We start from the raw sequence: 20,049 nt of genomic DNA on the forward strand, positions 1-20,049 counted from the left end.
ATTAAATAAAATATTGGCAAACAATCCAGCAGTATATAAAAAAGCTGATGCACGATGACCAAATTGGATTTATCCCAGGAATGTGAGGCTGGTTTAACGTTAGAAATCAATTTTTCAAGAAAGCAAGGTTAGTTCAACTTCAGAAAAATTATTAAAGCAAATCACCATATTAACAGATTAAAAAAGAAAAAAATATGATCAACTCAGTTGATGCAAAATAAAAGCATCTGCTAAAATATAATGCATATTTGGGATAGACTAAGAATAGAAAGGAACTTCCTAATTCAATAAAGCCTACCTACCAACCAACCAAACACCAACGGAAAAAAAGCAGGAAAGAGAAAAAAAAAACCCCAAACCCAAACCCTGCAACACATACACTCAAGGGTAAAATGCTAAGAACACTTCAAAATTAGTACCAAGACAAGGATGCCCACTATTGCTACTCCCATTCAACACTGAACTGGAACACCCAGTCAGCTCAATAAGATAACAAGAAGAAATAAAAGGCATAAAGGTGAAGAAGAAATAAAAGTGCCATTTCAGGGGGCCGGCCTGGTGGCACAGCGGTTAAGTTCGCACGTTCCACTTCTCGGCGGCCCAGGGTTTGCCAGTTCGGATCCCAGGGGCAGACATGGCACCGCTTGGCACGCTATGTTGTGGTAGGCGTCCCACATATAAAGTAGAGGAAGATGGGCATGGATGTTAGCTCAGGGCCAGTCTTCCTCAGCAAAAAGAGAGGATTGGCAGCAGATGTTAGCTTAGGGCTAATCTTCCTCAAAAAAAAAAAAAAAAAAGAAAAAGCCATTACTCACAGATGATATTATTTATATAAAAATCCACCACAATCTACTAAATTAGTAAGAAAGATTAGCAAGAATGCTTGGAAAAGATCAACATGAAAGTCAACTGTAATTCTAAACACTAGAAATACAAAAGTCATTTGTAAGAAAGGTACCTCAGAATACACCTAATAATAGACATACAGCAAAGTACAAAAGTTAAAAGACATTGAAGAACTAAATCGATGGAGAAACACCATGAGATGAAGAAAAAGGTTCAATGTTAGAAAGATGTCAATTCTCCCTAAAGTGATCTATAGATTCAGCATCATTTCAATAAAAATTCCAGTAGGGTTTTATGTGGAACTTGAGAAGCTGATTCTAAAACTTATATCTAAGAGCAAAGGACCAGAAATAGCCAAGAAACTCCTGAAGAGAATTAGGCAGACTTGCCCTGCTACACATCAAGACTTAAAAAGCTACTGTAACTGAGACCATGAGCTGCTGGGACAGGGACAGACCAACAGGGCAATGGAAGTCTAGAAAGCAATCTGCGCATATAAGATGCAAATTCATACGACAAGCGTGGGCTCTCAGATCAGTGAAGGAGGCTGAACTGTTCAACAGATGGTGCCAGGAAAATTAGTATCCACACAGAAAAATCATGAAAATGAATGCCTACTTCACACACACACCCCCTCTGACTTCAGGAGATCAATGATTTTAAAGCAAAAGGCAAAACTTTCAATCTAATAGTAGAAAATAATGAGAGATTATCTTAACGAGCTCAGGTTAGAGAGGATTTTAAAACCATAAAGAACCATAAAGAAAAAGATAAATTTTATTACCTTAAAATTAAGAACTCTTCACTAACAGACATTACAAAGAGAGTGAAAAAAAACAAGTCAAACAAACTGGGAGAAGATGTTGGCAACACACAACTGTTAACAGATTAGCATCCAGAATATATGAAGAATTTTTACCAATTAGTAAGAAAACATATCACCCATTAGGCAAAATATTTATCCAGGCATTTTATGGAATGACCAATAAACACGAAAAAATGTTCAGACTCACTAAGCAGTCAGGGGTATATAAATTAAAATCATGAGGTACCACTTCATACATACTCACTGAATTAGCCAAAATTAAAGTCTGACAATAACAAGTCTGGGGAGGATGTGGAACACTGAGGAACCTCATGATGCTACTGGTGAGTGTGTAAATCAATTTGGCATTTTCTTGTGAAGCTGAACATGTGCACTCCTAGGTTTACAACCTAGAGTACATATGCACAAAAATATTCATAGCAGCATTGTTAGATACAGCAAAAAACTGGAAACAAACCCAATATCCATCAACGAATGATGACTAAATTATGGCAGATTCATAAAATGGAAGACTACTCAATTGTGAAAAGGAATAAATGACAGCTATATGCATCAACAGTGATGAATCTCAACAACGCTAAGCAAAAAAGGTGTTGCTGAACACTGTCCATGTGAAGCCATTCAGGTACAGTTCAAAAATGAAACAATGTGTTAAGGAAATATATACAGTGAAATTCTAAACAAAAACAAGGAAATCATTAATATGAAACTCAGGACAGTGATAGGCTGTGGGTATGGCTGAGATGAAAGGAAGAGCGTACTACTTGGGAAGACGGGCTGTTCTGGTAACATTCTGTTCACGCTGAGTGGAGAGCTATATAGGTGTTCATTTTACTTATTGTTCTTTAAAACGTGCATGAACACTACATATCTTCTTTTGTATGTATATGTTTCACAATTTTAAAATGCGAAAAAGAATGATACAGCACATCACTTTAATATGGGTACTACAAAAATGAAAGTTAAAGGAAGTAAGAAGTTTTAATACTATGAAGAATGAAATTGGTAATACCACAGAACCGCTGATTTGACAGCTTATAATTTATGTCAAAGTGGACGGCATGATTTTCTAATATTCTTTTCCTAACCCTAAAGCTTTCTGCCAACTGTTTCTTTTTCAATTAAAAAAAAAAGCAACTCAGGTAATATAAGAGCCCTCATACAGAGGGGTGAAGCATGTAGAAGGCAAATGCCCCCTGACTACCAGCTGCATCTCCTCCCACTCCCCAGAATCCACCATCATTTGGAGTGTAGCCCTCTGGACCCTTCTCTACGCATTTACCAAAGACTTTTTTGTTGCTGTTGGTTTTTATATAGTAATAGGTGTATATTTATACTCTAACTTGTGTTTTTCACTTAGTAAATATTTCCTTATTCATAGGTATTTTCAGTGTTTACAGATTTCTGCTATTATAAACATTACAAGAATATTCTTCTACAGATATCTTTGCGCACTTGTTCAAGGATTTCCATCGCATAGATTCTCAGACAAGGAGTTACTATTAAGTTAAATACTGACTAGGACTGCCTGCCACAAAACAGTACCAATCTAAATCTCTGCCAACCGTGGATGAGAGTCTATGTTTCCATACACTGTGGTCAATGCCATATATCAATCTTTTCAATTTTTGCCTAAGAGTAAACAAACAAACAAACAAAGCCATCCTCTTTAATTTGCATTTTTGATAACTAGTGAGGTTGATATCTTTTCAGGTTTATTACCCATTTATATTTCATCTTATATTTATCTCCCTTTTCCATTTTTCTATCGTTCTGTTTTATTCTTATTGAGTTGTGGAAGGTCTTTATATATGTTACAGGTTTCTTATTCAGGTTTAGTCTTGGCTTTTAAAATTTAACTAATCAAACAATATTAATTTACTCATTATCAATGTAGTGATAAGTTTAAACATATCTGCAAATTTTTTTACAGTAAATATACTTTCATTAAAAAATATTTTAAAAACTAAAGTTTTCATTTTAAAACATTCAAAAATACAGACATAACAAAACAAGAGTCCCCTCCTCTCTCCCCAGTTACTCCACCGTCCCAAGCCTCCTCTGCCTCCTCCCAGGCAGAAAAGGAGAGAGAGAATGGGACACAGATGTGTAGGCTTCCAGACTTTCTCCTTCTGCATTTATGTACACATATTAACGGGTATATTTTCATTACTGACTTCTTTTCTCTTCCAGCTTTTAATTTTGAAAAGGCTGAAACCATGGAGAAGTTGAAAAAAATGCTACAATTACCCACATACCTGCATTTGGCATTTGCGTGATCTCTTTGAACATTTAAATGTAAGTTGCAGACATCATAACACTGAACTCTAAATATTTCAACATGTATCTCCTTAAGAATATAGACCTATATAACTACAATGTCAGTATCATATCTAAGAAATTTAACAAACACAATCATATAAAGTCCATATTAAAATTTCTTCAATTGTCCCAATTACGACTTTGATAGCTTTAAAAAAAAATTACTTCCAGGATTCAACCAAGGTGCATACATTGCATTTAATTGTCAAGATCTTTAATCTAGAGCAGTCCTCTTGTCCCCTATCCCACTACATCTGCCAAATTTTGTCTTAAGAATCCCGGCCGGTTGTCTTGTAGAACGTCCCACGATCTGGATTTGATTGTTTCCTCATGATTAGATTCAGGTTAAATTTTTGGCAAGAACACCACATAGGTGGTGCCGTTTATATAATACAATTTGATCCTATATCTGTTCCTTATACACAGCTAATATTTTCTTCAAATTTGCACTTTAATTTTGTTTGAAAACGATTAAAAAATTTTTTCCTTCACTGCTTTTAGTTCTGTGTGCTATCTCTTCTATACTAAAACTGATACTAAATATAAACATGGACCTGTCTCTATACCCTCTATCTTGTTCTTATAATTCTTCCTTTAATCTTAACAGTTTTAACTAAAAAAGATCAGAAATACTGTGCAATTCCTTGGCATTCAATTTGATTTCCTCACAACCCACTATGCTCTAATTTCTAAACATTTCATATACATTATTTGTCAGAGACCTCATATAATTAAAAACCCAAGCTATTGTCATTAATTCTCTATGTATAAGCAGCAACACTAAACACAAAAAGATATTTAACATATGCATTAGATAAATTCAGTTATCCTATCAGTTCCCTAATTTGGCTTGTTTCTAATTAAAGATAGGAAAAAACAAAAAACCTTTCATTTTGAATAGCTACTTCTTTATAATCACCAACTAAGTGAAATCCAACCAAGTGTCTTAAGGTGACTATGTGAAGAGTTAACTACATCTGAAGACAGAGGATTTAATCAGCTACATCACCCTTTTTTCCCCGTCCAGTACAGCAACACTAACCAGAGGCAATCACTCCACAAAACGTTCTACTGGAACTAACCTGTGGAACTTGATCGGTATGTGAGCAGTCAATTTGACCGAATACAAAAAAATACTCTTTTACCTGAATGCAAGGACTATAGCTCAACTATAGCTAACCAACTATATCATAACAGTGAGCAAAAAAGCCAGTGCTTAAGAATTTATATGGTTCTCTTCAGGTACAGTTAAAAAATGAAGCAATGTATTGTTTAAGAAAACATATGGTAAACTCTGAAGAAAAGCAAGGCAGTGATGAAACCCAGGCCAGTGACAGCGTGTGGGTGTGGCCAACAAGGAGGGAAGACGATGCTACTTTACAGCACTTTCCACATTTATTTAAACCAAAAATGTGCCCTCTACACCTCTAGTTTTATTAAAGGGCTAAAAGTGTGAGAACAAAGAAGAGCGTAAAAGGACACATGTTTTTAGTGGCTTACCTTTCTTTAGTATGGTAAACCACTTAATTCCCCAGCAAATACGTAATTTAGAAATAAAACTCCTGTCAAAGGGAGTTTATTAACGTAACACGGAAAATTATCCTTCCTTTCAAAGACTCTATCACTGGCACACAAAAACAAAACAGCATGCAAAAAAGACTTCTAGAAAGATTCTACACTTGAAGAAAAGAGCACTGAGAGACTTCTTTTAAGTAATATAAAGCACAAGAAAGTGGACCATAGTAATCATAGTAGCTGTTACTCCCCTCACTGTTGGGAAAATCACTCAATCACAGATTGAGGTGGAAAGAACTTTAGGTGACAATCTCAATTTTTCACATTTTACAGATTAGGAACTAAGATTCCAAGGCAACAGCTTTCAAGCATGTTCTGAACAAGAAACCCACCTTTGGGAAGGCTTTGATGCCAAGATAAATATGTGTAATGTGCAGTTTTGACATTTGCAAAGGAAAAATAGCAATCTTAAAGGAAACTTCACAATATGGAAGCTATTCCAAGACCTTCCTTGAAATGGTCTTACTAAATAAAAATAATTCCATTACAATATTCATATAAGGAACAGGTTTAAGAACTTCTGGATTAGAATATGGGGGAAAAACCCCAAAGAGTTACATTCCATTAGGATTACTTTCTTTACAATCATGAAGAGGCTATGAAACTATGCTAATAATTTAGAGGAGGAATACTTACATGTTTCCTTTCTGTGGCCTTTAGAGATTTGGCAGCATAGTAAAAAAGTTGTGTGCCACACAAAGCTGCCCAATATTTTGTCCAAGATGCTACCTGGAGAGGACAAACACACGAATATACTATTGAAACCCTAATGCCAACGAATTTTAGCCCTACTCTACTTCAGCCATCTTAGCCTAGCTTTAGAGTTGTATCACTTCTGACATCTTTATCTCAAATATTCGTATCATTTCCACTGAATATACTCTACTAGTGCTTATTGACTTCATCAAGAATCCTATCACTTTGTAACATTATCTAGTATTGCCACTGCCTCTTCATCCCATATCCGCCCTCCCCTGTCTTCATATCAAGCCTGTATTGCATGATCCAGCACTATAACCATTCCCCTCCAAATATTTTAATATCACTGTCCTTCTCTCCTGATATAACCTTAACCCTAGATAAACCTAACCATACGGGACTGGCACCGTGGCTGAGTGGTTAAGTTCACGTGCTCCGCTGCAGGCGGCCCAGTGTTTCATTGGTTCGAATCCTGGGCGCAGACATGGCACTGCTCATCAAATCACGCTGAGGCAGCGTCCCACATGCCACAACTAGAAGGACCCACAACGAAGAATATACAACTATGTACCGGGGGGCTTTGGGGAGAAAAATGAAAAATAAACTCTTAAAAAAAAAAATACAGGCGTCCTCAAACGCCATTTCCTTTAAAAAAAAAAACAAAACAAACCTGACCATATGATTACTTGGCACCACATCACAGTAACCCAGTATTGTTGGAGAAATGACATAGTTGTGCCAACTGATAAAATTATGACCTCCAATCTCAAAAAGAAATTAATAGTACTTCACTTTTACCCAATCAAGTCATTATACTCTCTCTCTGGAGACAATTATTTCATACCTTCTCTTCAAAATTCTAATATTCCACCCCCTGATGATATTGCATATTTCCTAGAGAAAAATAGATGAAATCTGGTGAGGACTACCTCACGTTCCCAGACCAATTCCATCTACCTACCTATGTGTAGACCCACATACTCAGCCTTTCTTCCTGCTACAACAGAATAGTTAAGTGTGCTTCCAGATTCCTACTCTCTCTCACTTTCTCTAGGAATTTGCTTTTGCAATTTACTCGTCTCTCTTCTGCATCTCAATTTCTCTCCCTCTACCATCCTTATACAAATGAGACTTAACAGTACTCTCATCTTTGAAAATCCCTCCACTGACCCACCCCCTGACCTGTCGGGCACCATCCAATTTCTCTGCTCCTTTACACAGCATAACTTCTTGCAAGGTTGTCTCTAATTCCTGACTTTACTTCTATTTTGCCCATTTTCTTCTCGACTTACTTCCAATTAGGCTGCTGCTGTCAAGGTCACCGATCACTGACATTTTACTAAAGCCTCTGTTCTCATCATAGTCAACCTCTTGGCAGCATGTGACACAACTGAAATACTTTAATTGCTAGGCTTCTATTCTAGCAATCCCTTAGCTTTCCTCTACACACTAATAGTAGTCCTTTAAATGCTACAGAGCTCCAGCCCCAGCCCTCTTTCCTTCCCTGGCTACACTTTCTTCATAATCTATCTCACCCAGTCCCATACTTTCAACACTATCTGTATGCTAATGACTCCCAAATCTTTATCTCTGGCCACCACCTCTCTGCTGAACTTTTGAATGGGACTTTTTAAAAAGCCAAAATGACATCCCCACTTAGATGTCTAATAAGCATATAAAACTGAACTTGGCTAAGACTCTCCTGCCCCCTCTCAAAGAAACTTTCCCTATTTCAGTAAGTACCCCCAACATTCACCCAGCTCACTCCAAAACCCAGAAGCTATCTTCACTTCCACTCTTTCTCTCGTATATCACATCTACTACACCATCAAGCAATCTCGGCCTTTCTCTCCTCCACCGCCTCTACTTTCAATGCTCACTTTTGGCCTTCCTGTCTTCTGAACCGGAGAGCTTCACATGGCTAACGCTCCTTCCTTATTCAGACCTCGGCTCAAATGCCTCGCTATGGTGACGTCTCTCCTGATCCTTTCCTTCTCCACCCCATTACCTTATTTTAAGCACTTATTTTCTATTTCTCCTCATTGGAATGTCACCTCCGTGAGCCAGGTACTTTGCCTCATCTTGTTCACTGATCTATTTCTGGCATCTGGCCCGCAATAGGTGTGGTACTGCCTCCACTGACATGCTATTCTGAGTTCACTAGCTGGCCTGGTGTAGCTTCCTGATCGTATGTGCCTGAGGTTTACTGTAATGTAAGCAGCAAAATCAGATGACTTAGACGTAAACCGTTTTTACAGTTTAAGAAGCCCTCATATCTTTAAAAGCTCGAAGTGCGGATACATGTCAACGTGTTTATTCCACATTAGATAAATTATAACATTTGAGAAAAGAAAAAACCCTTTTTTCATTAGTAGTCAAACTACTGTGCTGCTGTTGAGAAGGAACAAAGTTTCACATTACATGTGAAAAGCTTTGTTCCACTAAGCTTTTTTTAAAAAAATATAATTATGGTTTGGAGGACATTTAATATGTAGGTTCTATTTTATGTAGGAACACAAAACTGCATTAGAGATTTAAATAAACAACTTAGGAGTGACAGAACTGGGTGAATTTCATTTCTTAGGGTTGTTACTCTCTATTCTTTATTTTTCCTAAACTCATTACTAAAACATTTAACAATGTATCATTTTGAGGTTCTCTGAGAAATGACTGTGTAAGAACTATATCAGGGAGCAAAGAGAAGTAGAGGAGAACCTTGATTCAAACTCCCTAAAGGGAGGATTTCCCTGAGATCTAAACTAAGAAACACGGCGAGGCAAGTGCATATTTTAAATTATTTCAAATGTACTATATATCTGATTTTATTTCAATTTTCTTCATATATTTTAGGGTCCTATGTATTTGCATATTTTTAGAGGTATGTTAAAATATAATAAAATCTTACTGTAGGCTTTTTGCCTTCTTTTAACAAAGTTTTTCTCCTGAGAACACCCTGAATGGTAACAGCTCCTGGATATAAATGTACTGCCAAATCTTCTGATTCTGCAGAACTATAATAATAAAACAAACAAAAAAAGAACAGGTAAGAGCTTTTGTGTTTAGTAGTTGTCAAGAAGGTACTTAAATGAAATGTAATTATTCTTAATTTTACAACTTTGTTACTGTATTCAGAATGAGAAGACACTGACTATAAAGGTTTATTGATCTGAAATTCATAAGCTGTCACAAAAGTTAATCAAGTTATTAAAGTCAGCAGACGGTTAAAAAATACATACTTTATTACATATTTGAACAAGTATAAGTTAGAAAATATAGAATAGTTCGATTTAGTAAAGATTAAGGATTTAAGACTTTTCCTTCTTCTTAATGTGCCACATTGCATCATTGCTGCAAACTTTTTTTCCCCATTAGAAATTTTAAGTCCTGGTAGGAAAAATGAGGATTCTATTTGTTAAAAGTATTTAAGCACATAAAACTCAAAACAAAAATAGCAGAAGCTCAAAAAAGGAAAAAAGAAAAAGAAAATCCATGCTTAATTTAATTCTAAAATAAGTGAAAAAAGTAATAAAGGCAATAATAACATATTTAAAAAATTGGCCTTCTGCAATAAATTTTAATGACATTAAAATGCTGTCAATGCATAAGTGTTTGATGATAGCCTACAGCTCTCCAAGAAAGGAAGCACTTCAAAACTCAAGATTTCCTTTTCATATATCTTAAGAAAACCATCACAAAAGAACCAAACATTTAAGTATCCTTCCCCAACTGATTTAAGGTCCTATATTCAAAACAAGAATAATTTCTACATAAAGTCAATTAAAACATACACACACACTAACAAAAAATCTGTCATTCTCTGGTGATTTGACATGACCTGGAGAATTCCTACAACAGCCAAGAAAAATGAAGTTTGCTAGTTATCCCTTAATGATTATTTAGGTGTCTTCAAAGTGACTTAAAAACCACTAAAATTTCATGATACAGCTATTTATATTTAGGGAGATATACACAAGGAGATTAGACACCATCAAATGACAAAGTTCTCTTCTAAAGTTGGCTATTTTGCTGTGCTACAAATTGGTTAATACCCCATCACCACTAACCTCCAGCCCTCAATCAATCTACCATCCTTGTTTCCTCTGCAGCTGATACAGTGCAGCAGGAGATCCGGTTTAACTAGAACAACAACCGAATGAAAAGGAGTTTAAATACAAAAATACTACTTAATGAGACAGATGTCTAAATTCAGAACCTGCAGTTTATCTGAAAAACTCTTAAAAAAGACAAATTGAATGTAGACTTGCTAGCAGAGTAAATGCTTTGACTGCAGCCTTTGAATGACGAGCAGAGTTTTGTATTGCTCATCCATTAAGAGAAGCGTTAGAAAGACCTGGGTAGTTAACAGGCTACCAACTTGGAATTATTTTAAAAATGTGACATAAAGATGCAAGTTTTAGCAACCAGCTCTTGGATTAGAAAGAAGAGTTCAAATTTATCGCTAGATTGAATCTTGCAAAGAAAGTTTTCCTGGGATTTCTTTAGTTTTTAAACCAATTAGTTGAGAAAGAACAGATATGATGTGAGACCACACCCACGTAAGCCAATCACCAACACCAGAGGGGAGTTCTGTGACCCCTGAGTGCAGGGGAATTGTACCTGCTGGCCTTCATGTGGCTTCGATAGCCATTTCGTGCCATTCGTGTCACCGGGCCGAGAGAATGGTATAATCTGTTCCTGTTGGATTCCATTATAAATTGTATATATTACATATACTTTTATTCACACAATCATCATCAATACCTAGAACAGCATAATAATTTCTTTGTGTAATCTAACTTTCTAAATCCTACAAAAGGATAGTATCTGAGTGTTCCTTTCTTTTTTAAAGCATGCAGCACACACTATAAAAATTTTTTCTTCCACCACTGACTCTAGAAACATTTATAGATGCTTAGTACATACCATACATTTATATATACATTCGCTTTTACAAATCTGCTAAAATAATTAAAGAGCTATTTACAACCAAATACTATCAAAACCTGAAAAATATTTCAAAAATCCTTTTGTTTCTATTCTGGTTCTTGGATCCTAGTTTAAATATGATACCCGGGTTTACATAAATAATTCATTTTTATTATATGTCCCTATGAAGACACCTAAAAGCAATGTGGCTTGAATACCTTATTTTCCTCTCTATCCTTTATGTTAAATGCAAGAAAACTAATAAAAGAGATGAACTGAGTAATAAAGGCATTATTTTATTTCTACTGATAAAGCCAATAAATGATAAAAATGCTATGAGTCAATATTTATCCAAAATGGCATGTAATACTTAAACAAAGGAGATAAACACGCACACATTGAAACACTGATACTACTTCGCCTGGGAAAAGCCAAAAGAAGTACTGTTGATAAATGATATTTAAAACAAAAAGCATTGTTAGCAACTTAAGCAGCAACATATTTGATGTCTCCAGGAAATAAGAACAGAAAATGGCATGTTTAACAGTCAGAGTGCTATTTTCAAGGTCACTATTCATAAGAAGTATTTTATATCCTAGTTCTTTATCCACTTTTTATTATTTCATGTCTGAATCTTGCTGGGCAGCATTAATTTGCTCTCAAAATATCCCAAGAGTCACTGATTTAAACTTGGCACGAGTAGATTTTTATTAGCTGCAAATGTCTGCAAAGCAAAACATTTGTCATAAAAGAAAAATATTGTTTTGAGATGTGAAGGCAACATCGTTAAATACTGTCTTCAAAAGTAGCCTGCTGGGATAAGACCGTGTTATTTAACACAGCACCACTATGGTTACACACTTACAACTCATGCAATCTGAGAAACAATTTTGTTCACCAATATTTGTTATCTAAAGATTACAATCTACTCTATAATCAACATCTGATGGTATCATGCTCTTTCTAGAGCGAAAGAACTAAGACGATTTGTACAGACAGCAGGCCAGCGGCAACTCTTGTGTTTTTCCTGTTTCAGGCAAACCCAAATAAAGAGATTGAAAGTAAAAGTTGGAAGAAACATAATAAGCAAACACAAATTGTTAAGGATCCCCCAAAGCAAAGAGAACAAAACTTGGGAACACTAATAATTAGAGTAGAAAGGTTCAAAAGGACTTTGAAATATTGAGTTTATGAGTAAAATCTTAATCATGTAGTGGTGAGAAATCTTTAGGAAGTTTCATCAAGAACAAAGATATAATTTTCCAACTAAACAGAATGAAACTAAGCAATTCAAATATAGTTTAATTTCAACTGTATAGTTAGTATAACTTTTTTATTAAAAAGTTATTGATGAGAAGTTAGGTTACTATATATTTTCAACTCCATCAATTTTAATATCATGCTCAAAATTCAATCTAAATGACACTCTTGTCGCTTAGAAAAAGTTGCTCAGTTTATATACAAAAGGGAGCAATTATTTTGGTCAAGAGTCAAGTACAAAAATGGCAGAACTGAAATGGTCATAGACAACATTAAAAGTCCTAACGGACATTTAGTAAATAATTATTTGCACAGTTTGGTTACATTTTTAAGGAGATCTTATATTGGAGGATCAATATAGCATGATATTTGCTGCAGGCAGATGACAGCTATCATACCTTAAAGCACTAAAGAAAGGAGAAGGGAGCATGACTTGTACTTCAGTATAAATCTGTGCTCTGTGCAAACTCTTAGTTAATGGCAATTTAAATTCAAACTTTAAGCTGCTTTCTTTATAGTATAATTTAAAGTTTACTAAGTCTTTTTGCCCTCAAAAGTAGCAGAGAATAAATTTGACAATTCTACTAAATGCCTTAAAATTACTTCAATGAACTAAAATTAAAGGAAATAATTTTTCTTTTCTTTTCTTTTTTTTTTTGGTGAGGAAGATTGTCCCTGAGGTAACATCTATGTCAATCCTCCTCTATTTTGTGTGGGTCGCCACCACAGCATGGCTTGATGGGTGGTGTAGGTCTGCGCCTGGAATCTGAATCAGTGAACCCCAGGCGACCAAAGCAGAGTGCACTGAACTTAACCACTATGCCACCAAGCCAGCCCTAATTTTACTTTTGAACACATTAGTAGCTAAGTTAACAATAACTGGTTATTATTATTTTTAAATGTACTAAAATTCAAATACATGTGTCAAGCCACCAAGTAAACATATATTTGCTAGATAAGACTCAATTCCAGACTTAAATACCAACTTCTTATTTCTACTACCAGCAGGAAGCTTAAACAGTTCCACAGAGATATGTAATAAACATTATCTCTTAAAATTCATATTATCATATACTTTAAGACAGACAAAATAAACTCAAAGCAGTTCAAATGGACAATTTTTCTTACCTTTCAAAAGCAGGCCACGAGGTCTCTTCACTTAGTTCAGAACCATCACTGCTACCTAAAATCAAAAGTTATTCTATTTTTTAAACACCAGAATTACCGTTTGAATTTTATATTTTAAAAATAAATTCTCTAACTGTGCTCATAAAATGACAACCATGTTATTTGTGGGTAAATATCCACATATTAATTTTTCATTCTAATACTACTGCTGCTAGATTTATTCTGCAATATAGGAATATAATGACAAGTATATCTAAAATAAAATAGCATAAAACATTTTTGCATGTCTACTTATAACTCAAATTCATTATGTTAATAAAAACTTTCCTACCATCAGATAATGCACATAAGCACAACATTTTTCCTTATCAGATTTGTCATAATTTAAGACCAATATAATTATGAAATTCTTAGAGGTTCATGGCACACTTCCTTTCCCTTTGTATTCCTTCAACCTAAGGATAAAAAGCTTAATGAAATTCAATTTTTGCCTTTAGAGGAAAGGTAGAAAGGATGGAATCTATATTAAAAAAAAAATGGTGCTATAATAATATAAAAGCTTTCTCCAGAATATCCGTTAAAACAGAAAGTTTTAAAACAGCTAAAGAAAAAACCGAGATGAATGAATTTGGGAGCATCCAAAACAGCTTAGATTGATTTAAAAGTTATTTGAAAGATAATTCTGGCTCTCAATAAAATTGATGATTAACACGTCCCTTATGTATCCAGCTGAATTGTCTATCAGACTTTCAGAAGCAGTGTTCCATGAGAGACTCAAACTCTAATGCTATAATGTATCCATTACACATGACAGATTAACACCTCTTCTATGTATTTAGAAAGGCACTAGCTGTGTATAATCCTTGAAAGAACTAAGAGTCACTGAAATAATTTTCTGGTTGTGTGGTTCAGCTGAGAAACCAGAGGTAATCTGTTGGTGGTGGAGGGGTCTCGTAGACTATCTTTTGATTTGTAGCATTCTGTGGTAAAGACTGAAAATTTAAGCATACTTAGTATGACTGACTTGCAGAAAAATGTAAGCTCTTCCAGAAGCATGAAGCTCAGAGTGGCTATGCCCCCCTTAGCTAGGCAAGACTACTTAGGTTATCCAGGATGTTATACCACAGTAGAAATGTTTGAGGCCACTGTCCCAAGCATTGGTTAATTTCTCCAGAGTACTTTCTCAAAGCCTCCATGGTACTGATTAATGTTGTATGTATAAGTTACAGCTAAGGAAAAAAGGCTTCTGTAACTAGGAATTTTGTGTGTTTGTAGTAACTCTACCATCTATGGTTTATAGACTTACTTTCTATTCAGAAGGTTAAAGCTTTAAAACAAAAACCAGGGAAGGTAATGTCTATGTCTAATGTTCTTAATTTACAAACAAGGATGTAATAATCTTTACCGTTTAGTTACTTAACAGCCTTACATAATTAAAAAATAAATGCAAAGGCAAAAATTCAAATAGTTTCTTTCTGTTCTAAAAGAAAGAGTTCTAAACCAAGACATTAACTGTAACTAAATGAAATAACTAGATAACTGTCTTGTGTTAACTACAAGAACATCTATGGAAAGTAAATGCTACAAATAAACTAGAGAATAATAATTATCACTATAACAATTATGGTGATAAAAAGCCAAATATTTTATATATATATACATATATATATATATATATATACTTGAGAGCTGTAATTTTAAAAATTATTATTTTTTGCTTTAAGTGGCATGCTGGATTCCATAAGTGTAACAAGTGTTTAACTGGAAAAAAGTTCCTCCTTTCTTTTTTGCAAAATTATTCTGTATATTATTTTTCAGATTGAGGTTGACACTTGCATATAGACAACTTACAGCATTAATAAAGAGGTATTTCAGATGGCCAACTTGTTTTCTATTTTGTAAATTTTGTCATCATTTAATCATTTGCATTTATAAAAAGGGGAACATGAGAATAAAAAACTGCTGAATGGTGCTAGAAAGCTCTAAAGCAATTTCGTTTTCAGGGTTTAGAACTCTCAGGGGTTAAGGAAGTCAATATGTTCAAGAAAATGAACACCTTCTGCATTTCTTTGTATTAACTGTTCATCAATATTGAGATGATTATATTAATAATAATAGGCTTAGCCCTTGAACAACCTGGCACTTAATCACAGAGGAAGACATTTTCCTCATTTCTTTTTAAAAATAAAAATAGCATTATACGGAGATTTTCGAATTATCAAGAGAAATAATGCTCATCTAGAAGATTTAGAAAATAAATAAAAGTTTAGGAAGTAGAAACAAATTCTTCTCTTCATCTCATATCCCTTTCTGGTATGGTCCCAATTTTACGCTCCCTTTCATAGTCCCTATTTCTGTTTCCTTGTCTCTCATTCTCTAATCTACCACTCCATCAGGGCTTTGACCCCACTATTCCATGAAGCAACTCTTGTCCAGGTCACCAATGACTTTTATGTTGCCAGATCCACTGATCATTTTCATTCTCATCTTAGTTCTCTTTGTGTGCATTTGGTATTGACACATTCAATACTTCCCTCCTCCTGGAGACATTTCCTCTAGTGGGTTTTTGTGGTTTTTTCCCCTACTTCTCTGGTCCCTCCTTCGTAGCTTCCTGTGATGGCCAGTTGTTTTTTAAAAAATAATTTAATCAGACTCCTAAATGCCAGAATGTCTTCCACCAGTCCCATGGCTTGAAAATACTATAAAAATGCTAACACCTACACTCACACCTACAGACCTGACCTTACCTCATTGAGCTCCAGATTCATACATTCAGTTACCTACCTGACAACTCCAGATGGACCAAACATATCCAAAACAGAATTCTTAATTCTCCAAACCCAGTCATCCTTCACAAATACCTCACCACTTGCAAATGACTGCTCTTCCAGTCTTCTCTACCTTGGGAATAGTACCACCATCTAACTAGCTGCTTATTCCACAAAACCGGGAGGCATATCCAACTCTGCCCTCTTCCTCATTCCCACATCCAAATGGCACTGAGTAACCAATCAACCAACCCACATTCTCTTCCACCATTACTCAAACGCCTCCTCTTTTAGAGTCAAAATCATCGAGCACTTTTTAAACCATCATGAATTATTAACTTCAATAGCTACTAGTAAGATGATCCTATATCTAATTGCTACTTGGCTTTTATCAAATTTTCTCTATTTGTAGTAGGGTTAAGGACATTTTCCCAGCTGAGTTTCGTTAAAAACATTTTACATAAGTTGGAACCCTCTCAGATAAATATTTCTCACCTATTGATATTCCACTAGAAAGAGTAGAACTTTCGGCTTGGCCTCGAGATGGTGCATGGGGCTCCATGACGCTATCATCTAATAGATGTCTTGGTCCTGCGTTTGGGAACGTTGCACTCTTAAACTCTGCTGTGTTCATTTTATGAATGAAACTGGAAACAAAGAGAAATATTTCATATCTTTTATTACTGTTACTAATTCAAGATATCAAAGATACTCTTATATAAAGATTCAGGATATAAAATTCAAGATATCAAAGATACTCTTATATAAAGATTCAGGATATAAAAGATTTACCTGATATCCTGAACTTACTTCTGAACTCTCATACTAATGAACACACAGATTTTACCATGAAAGCCTCAAACTAACAGTTCAGGGAAAATGTTTTAGGAATCCAAGCCATATCTACCTACACAACAGAGAATACTTCAATTTCATCCTCAGCTGCAGGTACATTAAAAAAGTGTTTTCACATTCACTTTTGGAAAACAGCTATTAAACTTTTACAAAAATCACGGCAAAGGTGAACCATGGGCCCCACTTTGAGAAAACAATCTTGCAAAGCTAATGAAGTTAAACAAAAAATCAGTTTCCATTTCTTTATATTTAGAAATAAAAAGACCAATTTTTATAGATCTTAATTTATGATAACTTACTTTGGTTAAGACAAGCAATGACTGTCTTGCTACAAAGGTTATAAAAGGAAGGTTATTAGGTTATTAAAAGGAAAATGGCGTATTGTTTTCCTGATTTTATTTATGATGACACTCTGTAATGTTTGTTTATTTCCCCCAAATGTGAAGGCACTGTTGGGAAAAGCTCATTTCCAAATTAAGGTAAAGGAAGAAATAAATGCTTTAGGCAAGCAAGATATTTTAATGAAGCAGGAAAAGACTATTGTTATACAAATAAAATTTTGCAAGGACACTATTTTCTGTTTAATTAATAAATAGAAAATAAATCCAACTAGAAACAACTTAAAAATTTGAAAGATGAAATTAAAAATGCTGACTTATAACCCAAGCTATGGCACTTCCTATGTCCATGTGGAATCAGGTTCCGAGGGGACGGCGGTGTCTGTGGTAGTAAAGCTCCTTCAGCTGCCAAACTTTTTCTTCCACTTTGCGGAGATGCTCCTACTTCAGGACCTAAGAGTTCAATTAAAAAAAAAAAAAAGAGAGAAATCTTCAGATAGTTTCAAAAGACTGTTTTTTAATCCCTTGATATAAAATGTTTTAAATTTTAAGATAATATTAATGTTAAGTTTAACTGACCAAATATGAGAAATATTTATTTATTTATTCATTTTGAGGACGATTAGCCCTGAGCTGACACCTGCCACCAAGCCTCCTATTTTTGCTGAAGAAGACTGGCCCTGAGCTAACATCTGTGCCCTTCTTCCTCTACTTTACATGTGGGATGCCTGCGGCAGCATGGCTTGATAAGCAGTATATAGGTCCACACCTAGGATCCGAACTGGTGAACCCAGGGCCACCAAAGTGGAACGTGCGAACTTAACCACTGTGCTACTGGGCTGGCCTCTAGAGAAATATTTATTTTTTGAGTCTTAAAACATAAAATCCCCAAACATACAAAATCCATTAATTTCTATCTATCTTCCTTGCCTTAAGTAGGCAGTATAAATATTTTGCCCCTTAATAATGCAAGAAGCAGCATTAGAAGAGATGGGCTCAGGGCCTCACAACACAGATGAAACGGGGGCTCAAGGACTTTGGTCTCTGAGGCCCAGTTCAGTGCTCACTTAGTTTTACGCATTGCTTTTTGATCCTTAGTTTCAGTTTCCTCTTAGACAAAGAACGCATAGCGTAGGTCAAGCATTCAAGTTAGAATTTAAATCTATATTCACACTGTTCAAGCTTATAGGAATAAAAAAAATACGACTCAAAAGTACACATTGGGGGCTGGCCCGGTGGCACTGCGGTTAAGTGCGCACGTTCCGCTTCTCAGAGGCCCGGGGTTCGCCAGTTCGGATCCCAGGTGCTGACATGGCACCGCTTGGCAAACTGTGCTGTGGTAGGCGTCCCACATATCAAGTAGAGGAAGATGGGCACGATGTGAGCGCAGGGCTAGTCTTCCTCAAGCAAAAAGAGGAGGATTGGCAGCAGTTAGCTCAGGGTTAATCTTCCTCAAAAAAAAAAAAGAAAAAGTACACAGATTTGTCAAATATCACTAAGAATGAAAAGAAAAGAAAATTTAAGAGATTTAGACTGAAATATTTTCCTCTGCTTGGAATACTCTTCCCCCTAGTCATGATTTCTTCTCTCACTTCCTTCACATCTTCTTAGATGGGCCTTCAGTTTTAGAACATACAATAATATGAAGCTTAGTGCCAAGGTCTGTATTTAGAATTTCAAAAAAGGTACTTATCAATGATTTCTTAAATAATGCTTAAGTAATTTCTCTTCAATTTTATACTTTTGATTATGTGTGGGATATGTATAATATCCCTAACTACAATACAACCGGTAAATTATGGTAACATTTTCCATACTTGGCCCAGTATTACAGTGAAATTTTAAAAAAATTGTCACCAAAATTGACTTCTGTAACTATTCAAATTAGCAGGGTTTTCCACTTAAACCACAGAAATTTCTAATGTAATCAACCCTCATTGCCTAGGGCAGTGCATTCTTAATAAAAAAAAAGAAAAGATATTCATAAACACTTCCCTATTTAATTTTCTGTCTGTTGATCTATTTTCCTTGATTAGTTGGCGTATTTGTATATTATTGACAAATTACCAGTAACAACTTTTTAATTAAAAAACAAAAACACTCAAACAGAAAAAACTAACATATTTTAATACCAAAAATAACTTTTTGCATGCAGTATAAAACGTGCTCAGCATTGCTGTCCTTTGGAGAGTGTCTTTCTCCTCAGCTACCTGACGTGCGACGTAGGAAGGAGAGACCGCGCACTAACCTGCTAGATCCTCCCTGGAGGCGGCCGAGCGTGGTGTGCTCGTCCCTGGTTCTATCTTTAAGGAAAGCCTGGATTTTAAAAAGAAGCAAAACACATAAAATGATTAACATTTGACAAAATAACATTAAAATCATGTATTTTCTCACAAAAAACTAAAAACATGTTTATAAGATAACCTCAGCCATATAATTTTCCTCAAGAGCAATCTCTCTCTCTCATACAAAGCTGATCTTATGGTTATTCTAGGAAATATTGGGG

The 20,049-nt window shown here is 35.2% G+C and overlaps 1 protein-coding gene across 5 annotated transcripts in view; it reads right to left on the reverse strand.

Moving 5' to 3' along the window:
• Positions 1–20,049, reverse strand: part of RALGPS2 (Ral GEF with PH domain and SH3 binding motif 2) — a 154,500-nt gene that overhangs the window by 9,737 nt on the left and 124,714 nt on the right. For 3 of the 5 annotated variants that reach the window (XM_070497970.1, XM_044758659.2, XM_044758660.2), the window contains exons 11-17: positions 19,792–19,859; positions 17,861–17,996; positions 16,846–16,997; positions 13,583–13,637; positions 10,886–10,963; positions 9,174–9,279; positions 6,206–6,298 (exon numbers count right to left, since the gene is read on the reverse strand). In XM_070497970.1, the coding sequence (XP_070354071.1) occupies positions 6,206–6,298; positions 9,174–9,279; positions 10,886–10,963; positions 13,583–13,637; positions 16,846–16,997; positions 17,861–17,996; positions 19,792–19,859 (688 nt within the window). The remainder of the gene's footprint in view (positions 1–6,205; positions 6,299–9,173; positions 9,280–10,885; positions 10,964–13,582; positions 13,638–16,845; positions 16,998–17,860; positions 17,997–19,791; positions 19,860–20,049) is intronic. The other 2 variants (XM_070497972.1, XM_070497971.1) reach the window with 1 other exon arrangement.

This window comes from Equus asinus, chromosome 25 (genome assembly GCF_041296235.1).
Source record: "Equus asinus isolate D_3611 breed Donkey chromosome 25, EquAss-T2T_v2, whole genome shotgun sequence".
Lineage (NCBI taxonomy): Eukaryota > Metazoa > Chordata > Mammalia > Perissodactyla > Equidae > Equus > Equus asinus.